The 12,716-nt window shown below is 54.5% G+C and overlaps 1 protein-coding gene and 1 long non-coding RNA gene across 5 annotated transcripts in view; one reads left to right on the top strand and one right to left on the bottom strand.

Annotated features, from left to right (window-relative positions):
* Window positions 1-2,339: 2,339 nt before the first annotated feature.
* The window catches only part of LOC105486961 (USH1 protein network component harmonin), a 50,074-nt gene continuing 39,697 nt past the window's right edge, over window positions 2,340-12,716 (bottom strand). For 2 of the 4 annotated variants that reach the window (XM_071075018.1, XM_011750154.3), the window contains 6 exons: window positions 10,189-10,230; window positions 9,734-9,787; window positions 9,317-9,416; window positions 6,349-6,458; window positions 4,938-4,993; window positions 2,575-3,863 (listed from right to left, as the gene is read on the bottom strand). In XM_071075018.1, coding sequence (XP_070931119.1) covers window positions 3,545-3,863; window positions 4,938-4,993; window positions 6,349-6,458; window positions 9,317-9,416; window positions 9,734-9,787; window positions 10,189-10,230 — 681 coding nt within the window. In that variant the 3' untranslated portion in view covers window positions 2,575-3,544. The other 2 variants (XM_011750156.3, XM_011750155.3) reach the window with 2 other exon arrangements.
* On the top strand, window positions 5,616-8,499 carry LOC139357499 (uncharacterized). The gene is made up of 2 exons (XR_011610790.1): window positions 5,616-5,695; window positions 8,066-8,499. It is a non-coding gene; the product is annotated as an uncharacterized lncRNA (long non-coding RNA).

Genomic DNA, 12,716 nt, shown 5'->3' with positions numbered 1-12,716 from the left:
CCATCATAGTCTACACATTTTGCCAGCCCTGGGTGACCTCCTGGCTCAGGGCTATGCCATCTACCTTCCCCACCTCCTCTCAGTCCCCCTTTCTGCCCTGCCCAGTGCTTATCCTCCCTGCCCTTCTCCTCTAATCAGGAGCTCAAAGCCTCTTTATCGTCTCACTCACCACGTCCCAATAAGCGCTGATAAACTCATTCACTCCAGCAGCAGGTGAGTTTCTAATGGTAAGATTCCAGGCACTGACCAGCTGAAGGTCTCAGTAGAAGTTTTTGCAGGTCACAAGAGGAGGTGGCCACCACCTAACAGCAGAACATTCACTGTTCTTCAGTGGTGGGGAGAAGTGTTCTGCCAACAGTCCGGAATTTGAGACATTCCGATGGGAGCTGCCTTGCCCTCTAGAGCATATGGTGGAAATGGGAGCGCATAGTCTTTGGGACCAGAGTGCCTGGCTGGAATCACAGCTCTACTACTTCCTCACCGTGTGACCTGGGGCAAGTGACCTCACCTCTTTGTATATCAACTGTCTCTTAATAAAATGAGGTTGTTGATAATAATAGTATCTGCCTTATGGAGTTGTTGATGAGATGTATGAGCTGAGTGCTTAGAATAATACCTGGCACTTAGTCAATGCCATCTGAGTGTGGGCTGCTATCACCAGGCCCCTGAGAGGGCCAGGCATGAAGCCCAGGTGTTGCAGTTTGAAAGGGCAAACAAGGGTCTAGCCTACGCCAGGCACATGGGTGTCAGCAAAGAGGAGCTCCCTCCTCTTACCTGGGTTTCAGAATTTTCTCCAGAGCCAGGTTAGGTGCTAGACAGGAAAACACAGGGAACTCGTCTGTGTGGCTGCTGTCTCTGAGTGCCAGCAATTTGAAGGTCACTGTGGCTTTGTCTTCATCAAGCACATCAGAAAGCCTGGCAGTTTCTCTGCTCCCTCTCTCTGTCCCTACCCACTGATTTCTTTCAGTCCCACATGGTAGTCACTGCATTTTGGTCTGAGCCACTCTCCCCTGCCATGATTCTGGGAGGTGTTGGAAGTCTGTCTGTTTTATCACCAAGTCCTCGGGATCCAGCTTGGTTTGCATCCACTGTGGGATGAGGTGGGGGATTCAGCTGAACATAGTGCTGAACCTGGGGGATGGGCAGTGGGTGTGTCCCCGAGGGGCTCTCTGCAGTGTCCTACCTCAGGAAGGGTTTTCCTGTGGTCCCCTTACACAGAGGCACTCTCCCTCAGACTGCCTTCTCTTGGGACCCCAGTCCACCTCCTTTCCATACCCAGGGTTTGGTGGGGGACGAGGGACGTCGTAGTCATCCTCTGGTAGGGGTGGTGATCATGACTTGCTGCCCACAGTCCTTGCTGCCTCAGCAGCCATGTTGGGTGGGATGTGACCCCACCCCCGGCCACAGTTGATTGGACCTGTGACTGGTCCCTAACTCAAGGGTCGCCCACTCAGGTGATTTGGCCTGATCAGATTCTACTACAGGAATGTGGAATGGGGAAACAGAGATGGGGTCAGGCGAGACTTGCTGACACAGCCCCACTCTCTTCCTCAGAGTTAGCAGCCCTGGTTCCTGTCACCAGAAGAATTTTGATGTTCCGCCTGCTGGGCCCTCGAAGCCTTCCTGCCTCAAGCCCTTGCATCTCCTACGAGCTTCTGTGGGATGCACTTTCACGGAGGGAGTGGACCCCGCCATCTCCCTCCCTCACATGTTGTCGTGGTGACCTCAGGAGAAGCATTGGTGGCCGTGATGTCTTGAAAGAAGCTGGGGCGCCCCATATCTTGAGGTGACCCTTCGGGGCTCCTGCCTTCAGCTCTGCTTTCTGGAATTGAGCAAAATCCCTGCCACACAGACTTCATCTCCTACCATCTCTGCTGAGAAGACACTGAAGCCCAGTCCAGCCCATCTCCTGCTTTCTCAACCCTCTGCTCCGAGCCAGCCCTGGCCATCTGATCACATCCTTCATGTCAGACCCAGATCACAGCACTGGGATCTGTCTATCACCCTTGAATAGGGGCCACAAACTTTATGGTTTTTTGATTTGCAGCCTTGAATCTGCTGCCCAAATCCATACTCACTCCTATAAGCTGGAAAAGAAAGGTTTATTTTATTAATGAGCTCAGAGTAAGGTATGCAGTGACAATCCTATCAGCAATTAGAGCAGAGGCCAGAGGAGAGGGATGGAGAGAGAGAGACTCCAGTGGGGTCTTATTAGGGTTCAAGGAAGGAGTCCCCCAGGGCTGGGAGAGACCGAATTCACTGGGCCAGAGGAAAGGAATGAGAGTCTGGATCCCTGAGATCTTCTCCCAAACGGTTGGCTGCTCCCTCTCCTCCATGTTGGCCTTCATTAGAGTGGCCCAAGCTGTTCCTTATCTGGCTCTGGTTCAGGGCCAAAGAGAGTTTGAGATTCCTGGGTGCTAGGTTCAGGTCCCAGGGATGCCGTCTGGTGTGTGCAGTATGGCCTCTCTCAAGGCTGGTCTCAAGGCTTTGTGTTTAGGAGGTGGGGCCGGAGCTCACTGTTTTCTAGGGGTGAACTTGGTTTCCCCTTTTGGACTTCAGAAGAAGGTCCTGTAGGGAAGCAGAAACATCCCAGGTGGGTGCAGGCCTTGTGGGTGCACACTCAGCGCAGCCAGAGCAAGGCTCCACAACGGGGAGCACCCACCCTGGCAGTATGAGGCTCTGCCAACCTTTGGAGACCCCTCTGGGTGCAAGCCCCAAGTGGCTATACACCAGCCGCAGCCACAGCACACAGGAGGCCAGGGAGAAAGCGGGAGGGACACCTGGGATGGGGGGAGGAGGAGACTAGGAGGAACAGGGACAACAGTCCCTTGCAAAAGGCAAGTGACAGAAAACATAGGGCCACGCGGGCCACCCCAGAAGCCATGGTCTAGCTGGCCATCTGTCTTGGGAGCATGAGGCCCTAATGTTTTAGGAAAGTTGTAACAGAAAAGTCAAGTCCAGGCTTGGGTCTGCCCCAGATGCTGCCATCTGTGGCTTCAGGCCACACCAAACACCAGTTTCACAGCCACCTGGCAGCTCTGTCCACGGGCACATCCCTATCACAGGGTGAGAAACACATCCCACAGCTGGGCTCCGCGGTATATCCCACAGATAGAGCCCACAGCCAAGTAAGGGAAAAGGCAGAGAAGACAGTTTGTTCTGAGCACGGCTCAGGCCATGACAGGGCACAACAGGACATGAGCAACTCTAATCCACCAACCCGGGTTCTTTGGACCAGCCTTCAAAACCTCTTAATAGCCCTGGTTCTGGCCAAGTGTGGGGGCCAGGGTGGAGCAGGAGCTCCCAGCCGGTTGGCATTCACAAGAAGGGGAATTTTCACATTCTGTTGAGGACATCTCTTGGGGGCAATTCCAGCCAAGCTTCCTGTGGGCTCCTTCAGCCCCACATGCCTGGTTCGAGGCATTGTCTGTGTCCCACAGCGAATGGTGCCCAGGGCTTCATCCTGCTCATTTGGGTGCTGCTTGGGACCCAAAGCAGGTCCCAGGGCCGTGATGAGTCAGGACACCTGCGTCCCAAGCAAGTACTACAGACTGGGCTCTGTAGAGGGAGGGGAGGGCTTTGAGTCTGAGGAATTCCACTGTGGCCAATAGCAGACCCTGGGCAGCACTTCAGGGATGGCGCCTTGTGTACTCTCCAGACACCAGTCCAAAGAACCTGCTGACAGCGTGGGCAGCAGATGGCCACTGCACACAGCAGGGACAGACAGGGCCCTCTGGCCTGTCTGCCTATTCACCGTGGGCTCCAGCTGCAGGAGGAACCCGTGTCTGTGCACAGCAGCACGGTCTTCAAGGAGCTTTCGGACTGGCTGGGGGCTTTCTGCTGCGGAGGAGGGAAGAGAAGCACTATACACACAGAGCAGAGCAAGAAACACAAAACAGGCTTGGTTACTCCCAGGCAGAGCTCCCTGGGGCCTCTCCTTTCACTGGGCTCCTGCCTCGGGTTCTGCCTAGCCCTTGGGTTCCAGAATTAGGAGCTGCCGGACCCTGGTTTCTCCAAGACACGTGTAGAGCTCAGACTCGGCTGGCCACGGGGAGCAAGCAGGCCCAGCCATGACAGCGAAGCAGGGCATGGTCAGTGAGTGGGTGAGTGGTGGGTGGGTGAGGGCTGGGGAGGTGATGGGATGAGGTGAGGATGGAGTTGAGACACCACACAGAGGCAGAGAAACAGAGAAAGGCAGACAGATAAGAATGGATGCAGAACGACAAGGACAGAGGAGCAGGGACTCAGAGACAGGGATGGAGAGAAACAGGAAGAAAGAATAGGAGACAGTAAGAGAGAAAGGGGACTGGGATGAAGGGGAAAGAGGGGGGCCGATAAGAGGTTGACAGGAAGGAAGGAGAGGGCAAAAGACAGAAAGACAGAGAGGGAGGAGAAGAGAAGACAGAGAGATCCACAGGACAGAGACAGACACACAGGGAATCACAGAGAGACAGACTAGGCGAAAGCTCCCTGGAGATCCCACAAGGTGGGGACAAAAGCCTGTGGCCCTGGCTGCCTAGAGGCACAGTATGAGTGAATGCAGTTAGACATCAGGAAGACCTTCCAGAGAGTGAAGGATGAACACAGACACCTTCTAACCATCTACTAATGGGGTAGGGGATAGAGTTCTGAGTGGGGAATAACAATCCTGAGTCTTTGTCCCAACATCACTGCTTACTCGGTCTAAGACCTCATGCCTCAGTTCCCCAGAGTAGAGAAGAATTTGGACAAGACTGCCCGGGAGGCAGCTCAGACACTGCTTAAGGACAATGACTAAGCTCTAGTCCAGGAGTTTTCTAGGAGCTCTGGCTATGAGAAGCTGTGTGCTTGGGCCATTCCTTCAGGCTGGGAGAAGGCTGGGGGTGGGCTGGAGAAAGGTGGCTGAGATTCTGGAAAAGGAAGAGGAGGTTTCAGGCTAGGTGGCTGCACATACTTACAGCTCATCATCATACTCCTTTGGGGGGCAGACGGCAACCACAAGGTCGATCCAGTCCTGTGGGGAGAAGCCGTGTGACTCTGGGGCACACTCAGTTGGATGGTGTGTCTGCTCTGGCACTCCGTCCCCATTTCTGGGCCCCATGGTCCAGGATCAGCCAGCCTGCACCTTCTTCCCATGGGCACACGTGGGCCCCACTGTGGACTGCCATGGTCTGAGGATGTTTCTAGTCTCTGAGGCTTCGGGACTATAGAGGCCAGGGCTGCAAGGTGCTCGAATGACACTCAGCTCCCAAATGTCGATCTATGGACCGGGGACAGGCAGCAACCTCAGAATCACTTGGGGGAACTTCTTAAAAGTGTAGACTTACAGACTTGGCCCCTAGAAGTCAGGGGTGAGTCCTGGGAAATAGTACTTTTAACAACCTCTCTAGGTAATTCCGATGCACTTTCTGATGCACAACCAAGTGGGGGACCTCTGGCCCAGCTTTTTGATTCTAACACCTGAATCCCTTTTACTGCCATCCTTGCCCCTCATTCCCTCCTTGGCTTGGATGTATCCCCTGAAAAGTATCAGAAATATTACTGGACCCCTCTACCATGAGCTAGTTCCTAATATTGAGCTGAAATCTCTCTCTCTCCCCCTCAGGACTTCCCTCCATCCAATCCAGGTCTTCCCTCAAGAATCAGAGAGAACACTTCTGCTCCCTCTGCCCTAATGCAGACCTTCAGATAATCAAAGATAGTCATCATGTTACCCGTGAGTCTTCTCTTCTCCACATCCCTTCCTGTGGGTCCCAGGACCATCTGGTTAGCTTCCTCAGCACTGAACTTAATACCTCAGGCTCGGCTGCCTGCATACAGTTGCACAGGTTTTGCATTGCACAACGTGAGCAGGCACCATTCACACTACAGTCTGTAAAAGGGCACCCCCTCAGGCTGTGCAGGCTGTGCAGTGCACAGCCTGGGCAACCTTATGCAGTGGCTCTGACCCAGGTGGGTGTCTAATGATCGCAGAGCAGATTCCCACCAGCCCCTCCTTCATCCTGGGTTCTCTGCTTTTGTTAATGCTTTCTGGTAGCCCCCAGAATTCTCTTGATTCTTGTTCAGTGTGCACTTAGAAAATACCTTAAGTGTTTTTCTTGGGTGACCTGTCATGCCCTGGCTTCTGGAGTCTGTTTGAGCCACTGGCTTTTTGGTTCCAAGGTCAGGAATTGACATTTATTTTTCTGAATCCCATCTTGTCAGATTTAAACCACTGGCTGGATGGGGTATGTGGGTGTCACCAAAGTGTTGCCTGGACCCCAGATGCCTGCCCTGGGATGCGGCACCTGATTGTGAGGCCTGGCTGCAGAGCCCAGGGTTTGAGGCAGGCAGGTGAGGGAGGAAAGGACGGAGGGGGCTTATTCTTACCCCACCCTGATTCCAGGCCTTCTGCAGGGCAGCCTCAGCCTCCGCCAGGGTGTAGTCTGTCACAGTCTTGCCGTTGACTGCCATGATCTCGTCCCCTTTCACAATGCCACCTGCAGGCAGATGAGGCTGATTGGCCAACAGGGCTGTATGTGACGCATGCCTGGCCCAGGGCTTGGCAAAGAGGGGTCATTGCCGGACCGCAGAAGAGACCTGAACCTGGGTTCTGAAAGGTCATGTGGACTCAGAAAGCATGAGGGGAAACTAGCTACCTGCTTAGTGGCTAGTCAAAGGGCATTTCATCCCTATCCCATCTACATCCCCTTACCCAAGCTCTGGAGAACCGGGACATCATTGATGATGAGCCTCTGTTACCACAGAGGGAGACAGACCTGCATTTCCAGCACAGTAAGAGGCCTGAGTCAATTCTGCCAGCCGGCCCTCCCCGTTGCCCAGTCACGCTGGCCTCTTCAGGTCCCTGAGCTGCCACTGCTGTCTCCTGCGGCAGAGACTTCATGTCGCTGTTCCCCACCTTGCTTTCTCTTCTTCTAGGTCTGAGAGGAAATGTCAGAAGGGGCTTCTCTGACCCCCACTCAGTCAAATGTAGATCTTGCCTGTTCTCTCATAGCATCCCAGTCTTTTCTTATTTGGCATTTTCCACAATTTGTAATCATTAATCTGTTTGTTTACTTGTTTACTGATGGTCTCTCCCACCATGCTGTCAGCTCCATGTGGGCAGGGATTGTCTTTCTGGTTCACCATAGTATCCCCAGCACTTAACATAATGCCCGACACAAAATAGGACCTCAGTAGATATTTGCTGAATGAATGAATGCTGTAATAAGGTGCTCCTGGAAGAGATGCCTGGGATCTAATACTTTTGGGGAAAGCTGAGTTATAAGCTGAACAGAGCTACCCACTGCAGGATTTGTCAGTCTTTAATGTGCTAACATGCACTGCGGCTTTCCAACAGGTAGACAGATTGTGTGTCGTTTTCCACACCTCTTCGACATCAGAGCCCTTTTTGGAGGAATTTCTCCCGGTCCTGATGTCCACAGAACATTCTCCAGGTCACATTGAAATAGATCATCCAGGAAACTTGTGGGCATGAAGGCCCACAGGAATGTGGTGTATGATACTGACAATGGCGGCCATGGAGGCTTAAAACACATGCTCCTAGGAAAGTCATCAGTGACTGGTTATGTTCAAAGCGGTGCAAGACCAAACCATAGAAAGCAGTTGCCTCTGTGCAGGGCAAGTGGGGATGGGTGACTTTCACCTTTTCATTTTGTACAAATCCAAGGCAGAGTCTCAGGGGTAATAAGGCAGTGGTTGGGTTGGGGCTTTGTAAGTGGGAAGGACCCAGGAGAGTCACCCATCCATCCTGGTCTCCTCTCTCTGCTAGACACAGCAGGCAGGTATCACAGAAATGTCACCAGGTGACAAAGAGATGAAGACAGAAGAAGAAGGGGGGGCCTGGGTGAGCACTGATGGGTTGGGGCAGCTGCCCAGCTGGGCAGGACCCCCTTCTATGACTGAAATGAAAGCTTAGAGTGTGAAGTCACTGAGGGCATAGGTGCTGAGTTGGACTTGTACCCAGGGCTCCCAATGCCCATACTTCACCTTAGTAACCCACAGAGGCCTGGTTGCCAGCCCCCAAGGGCCTTTTCCCCTGTTTCCTGCCCCTTACCTCTTACCACCTCCATTCTACCTCCTACAGCTTGTGGTACAGCCTGGCTCCAGCCTAGGACTGCCTGGAAGGGATCTGCTCATAGGATCCCCCACTCTGGCCTGGGAAGGTAAGAGGCCTGGGACTCCTCCAAGGGCACCTACATCTCCACAAATGGCCACAAAGGACTCAGGAGCTTCCTTGACACAGAAGAAGAAATCACCAATGGAGGGGTTTCAGACACTGACAGGTGAAGGGGTGATGGTTTGAAGCAAGAGACTGTGCCTGGGGTCTGCAAAGGTTTCACTCATCAGCAGAGGGTGTTTTTGTAGATAAGGGAAAAAGAACAAAACAAAGTGAGAAGAAAGACACAGGGTATGGGGGCCTCTGGCCCTCTGGGAAGGGACAAGGCTGCAGAAGACCTCCGACAGAGGTGGCACTTGTGCTGGACAGTAAAGCAAAATGACCAAACTGCCTGAATTAAATCCTGCCTCTGCCTTCTCCTGGCTGTGGGTCCATGAACAAATACTTTAACCTCTCTGAGCCTCAGTTTCCTCAGCTGTAAAATAAGAATAATAACAGAACCTGCTTTCAGGGTTGTTGTGAGGATTAAGTGAGTTAATATCCATGAAACGCTCAGACACAGGGCTGTGAGCCAGATGAATATTTTCTGGCACAAATAGCTTCTGGCTAGTTCTGGCCAAATGTTTGGCTCTTACCACCACTGAAAGGACAGGTAAGGTTTTAGGGGTTTCCACGTACTGCTCCTCTTCCTCAAAAGCCCTTTCTCTCCTTCGTGAGGCTGACATTGACTAACGCTCAGCTCACAGTTCACCCTTCTGAGGAGTGCTCCTGGCCTCCCACTTCCTCTTGGTGGGTTAGGGGCCCCTCAGAGTCCCCACAGCTTCCCTCTGCTCTGAGTTCCCCATCAGCCCTTAGCAGACTATGCTGTGACTTTCAGTATGTGGCAATTCTGAGCCTGTCTCCAACCCTGGCTGGGGACTGCTGAGGGCATGGTAGCATCTGGCTTGGCTGTGTACTCACAGGTCCCGGCACCATCCCATATCCCCAGGGATTGGACAGGCAGTCGGATGAATGGACCTGAGTGGGAGGGCGTCTCTCCAGCACCGTCAGCCCACTCCAAGTGGTCACCTGTTTGCTTTCCTGGAGGGCCCCGTCTAATCTCTGTTCCAGGAACAGAAAGCTATTCCTGGAAATCAGTCACAAGATGGTGGAGGGAGGCCGCGGACACCAAGAGGAAAGTATCATCCCCACACCTGGGTGTGGCTGGTCCCCACTCACCGTGCCGCTCGGCAGCTCCCCCCTCGTACACAGCAGAAACGACCACCTTCCCAATGGGGGAGTCCACACCACCTTCCAGGGCCAGGTCTAAGGATCCCTCCTGGTTAGAGGAAAACAGACCTTAGGGAGCCAAGCAGACAGCAGCCTGTGGACCCCTGGGCACCAAGGAGTCTCTTGACAGAGCCACAGTAAGAGCGGGAGAAGCCATGGGGCCACCGGCAGTGCCATCAGGAGTGGCCAAATGGGGCCTGGGTATGTGGCCCTACAACAGAGGGGCATCTCCATAAGAGAGGGGAGGACAGTGGGGACCTGAGAGGCCACCCGGGAGTGACCTTGAGAGTAGAAGCAGGGAACCAAGGCAGGAGGGGCAGGCGCAGAGAGGGATGGCGGCCCACCGGCCTCCACATGCCCAGGTACCTTCTTAATGCGTAGGAGCCGGACGTCCTTCCCCATGATCTGCTCTGGGGTGAACTACAGGGAAAAAGACAGTGGGAAGCTTTGAGCTGGCCTGAAGGATGGTGCCGGGGGTAGGGCTGGAAGAGGAATCCAGGCACCTATGGGACACTGGGCCCCACAGAGCACATGGGCAAGGGGACCGTGCCCGGCCCCACCCATACTGGTCTTCAACTGGGGGTTCCAGGTCCCATGGGGACAGTGGACACACACACGTGTGTGTGCACCATACAGTTCACACTGGAATGCCCTTTGGAAGGAACCTTAGTGGGAAGAGCAGCTGGGGCATCACTGGGCTCCTCTGTGCCCCACCTCATCCCAGGACCCCAGGGCCCGGAATGCACCACTATCAAACACTCTAACCCCACCCTGCCCTGTTCCTGGGGTTTCTCCCCCAGGAGAGAAGAGTCATCTCTTACCATGGAGTAGGGGTCGAAGCCTTCCTCATATTTCCGGAAATCCTGGAAGCAAAGGGAGGGCCTTAGGGCAACAGAGCAGAGGCCCTTGAGGGTCAGGGCCAAGGAGGAGGAGGGTGAATGGTCAGAATCCAAGGGTCAGAAGTGAGGGGCAGGGCTGGGGAAGGTGGGGCCAGGGTGGGGGATGCAGACAGGAGGCTGGCAGCCCCAGCAGCCAGGGCACTCCTGTGCAGGGACAAGCAGGAGGCTGAGGAAGACTTTAGAGGATCTTGACCCTGCCCTGCTTCAGCAGCACAAGCGTCAGGGGCTGCAGGGGCACCAGTGACCTCTAGATGGTCTGGAGAGGCAGCGTCTGCCTTGCTGAAAGTCTCAGCCCAGCCTCAAGTCCTTTAGGCCCCACCTCATCTCTTCCAAGTCTCCACTGGAGCAGGCCCAGATCCTGGGGGATGAAGCCCAGGATGTCTCCACCCAGTGCTCTGACCCCACAGGAGGGGACCATGCAGCTCAAGAGAAGGCTGTTCCTGGAAATCAGCCACAAGATGGTGGAGGGAGGCCATGGACACCAAGAGGAAAGCAGGTGGTGTCAAGAAGCTGTGCTTGCCTGGGGCTTGGCAGTGTTCTCATGTAATGCTCACCTAGAAGGCAAGAGGCCTCCACAGATTCTGGGGAGCGCAGGTTGGCCCTTTAGCTAGGGGAGAAGGGAGGACACACAGCTCAGGGGACCTGGCTTGATGGGGGAATGCTGTGGGGACAATGGCTCCAGGCTGTAGAAACAAGACAGTGAGGTGGCACCTGAACACATAATGAGGTAGTGCCTGAACTAGGTGGCCTTCCTTGGGAGTCATACACAGTGAATGGGAGCCAGGGGCACCCCCAGGCTGAGGGGCCAGGATGCTAAGCACAAGGGCAGCAGAGCCACAGCTGGTTCCCATGGAAGGTGGGAGCGGAGGAGAGCCCCATGGCAGGCCTCGCTGTCTGAGTGGAGGCACCCGCAGCATGCAGGTCCCTAGACCACACCAAGTGTCCCCTGGGGCCCATGGTCTGCGTGGCGGGGAGGCCACAGACTCCTCCATCCTCAGAATGCACCAACTAAGTTCCAGGCACAAGACGAGCACCAAACATCAGCAGACAGATCCCTAAGCATCTGCCTGGCATCCCTCCTCACTTGCCTTAATCACCCAGGCTCAACCCCAAGAGGCCATGAGCTTAGCTCAGCTTGGAGGCTACATCCAGGTCAGTGTGTGGGCAGCAGACAGAGGAGGGGGCACAGCGAATGCACGGGCAAGAGGGATCATTGGGCAGGGTGTGGAGTCGATGCTCTGTGACTTTGAGGGCCCTACTTGCTCTGGCTGTTTCTCCTGGGAGGCTGAGCACTGCTGGCTCTGGCCTCCTTGCTCCATGATCCTGAGAACAAGCTCTCAGGGATGAGCCAGATGGCAGGTACTTGTGTTTTGTGTGAATTTAGATCAGAGACTCATAAGTCACAGCAGCTGGTCAGCCCTTAAAGAGGCAGCCCAGCCCCGCATTCAACAGAGGAAGAAACTGAGGCCCAGAGAGGTGATATTCATGCCCAAGGTCACCCAGTCTGTGGGCAGGGGAGCAAGGGTTTGACTCCAACTCTGGAGCCTAGACTCTGCACTTCCCTGCCTCTCTCCCTGGGAGGGCTGTTTGTGCCCTAAACCGCCAGGTCCTGGAAGGCCTCTTTTGTGACGACAGTGCTTTAAGGCAGGATGGCGCAGTGTTTAAGAGCACAGGCTGCAGAGACCAACCTCCTGGATTCAAATCCAGGGATTGACATTAGCTGTGCCATTGTGGGCACATTTTCAAATCTCTCTTCTTCAGTTTCTCATAGAGAAAATGGGTATGAGAATAGCACTTACCACCCAGGGTTGCTGGAAAGATTAAATCGACAAATGCCTGGGCTGGGAGCAGCCTCTTTTGCTGACACCTGTGTCTCACTGCACAGTTGATTGCGTCCCTCTGCTCCCTGCCTGTAGTCAAATCAGCCTGTGTTCTGATGGTGGGTTATCAGTGAGGAGGCTGGAGAAGCCTGGGCTGGCTGCAAGATCTCCCTCTGTCCTGGGGTTTCTTTCATTGGTGATGAAACAGCCAATCCAATGGTTGGCTCTGTGGAGGTACCCCGGGAGGCAGGTGGGTAGGTGGCTGCCTGCCTAATGCCGCTCAGAGGACCAGCAAGGACTTCCATGCCCCTGTGCATAGGAGTACCCTAGGCACAGGGAGGACCTCAGCTACCATCTCTTCCCTGACGCTGGTTCAGTGTCAGGCAGGGTTGGTGAAGCTGTGATCTGCCTGGAGGAGAAGAGGGGAAGGTACAGGGAGACACCTAAGCAGCCCCTTCCCTCTCTCCTAGGGCTGGAGTGAGGGCCCATCTTAGCCTCTGTGGGCCTCTGAGGGTTCCTCCTGCCCTGCTCCTCTCTGGACAAACAGCAGCAGAAGAGGTGAGTGCCCAGGGATCCTGCTGCTTTTTCTCAGCTCATGCATGGGGTCTAACAAGCCCTGGGTCCCCATCT

The sequence above is a fragment of the Macaca nemestrina genome, chromosome 12 (genome assembly GCF_043159975.1).
Source record: "Macaca nemestrina isolate mMacNem1 chromosome 12, mMacNem.hap1, whole genome shotgun sequence".
Taxonomy (NCBI): Eukaryota; Metazoa; Chordata; class Mammalia; order Primates; family Cercopithecidae; genus Macaca; species Macaca nemestrina.
This window is presented reverse-complemented; position numbering and strand designations above follow the sequence as displayed.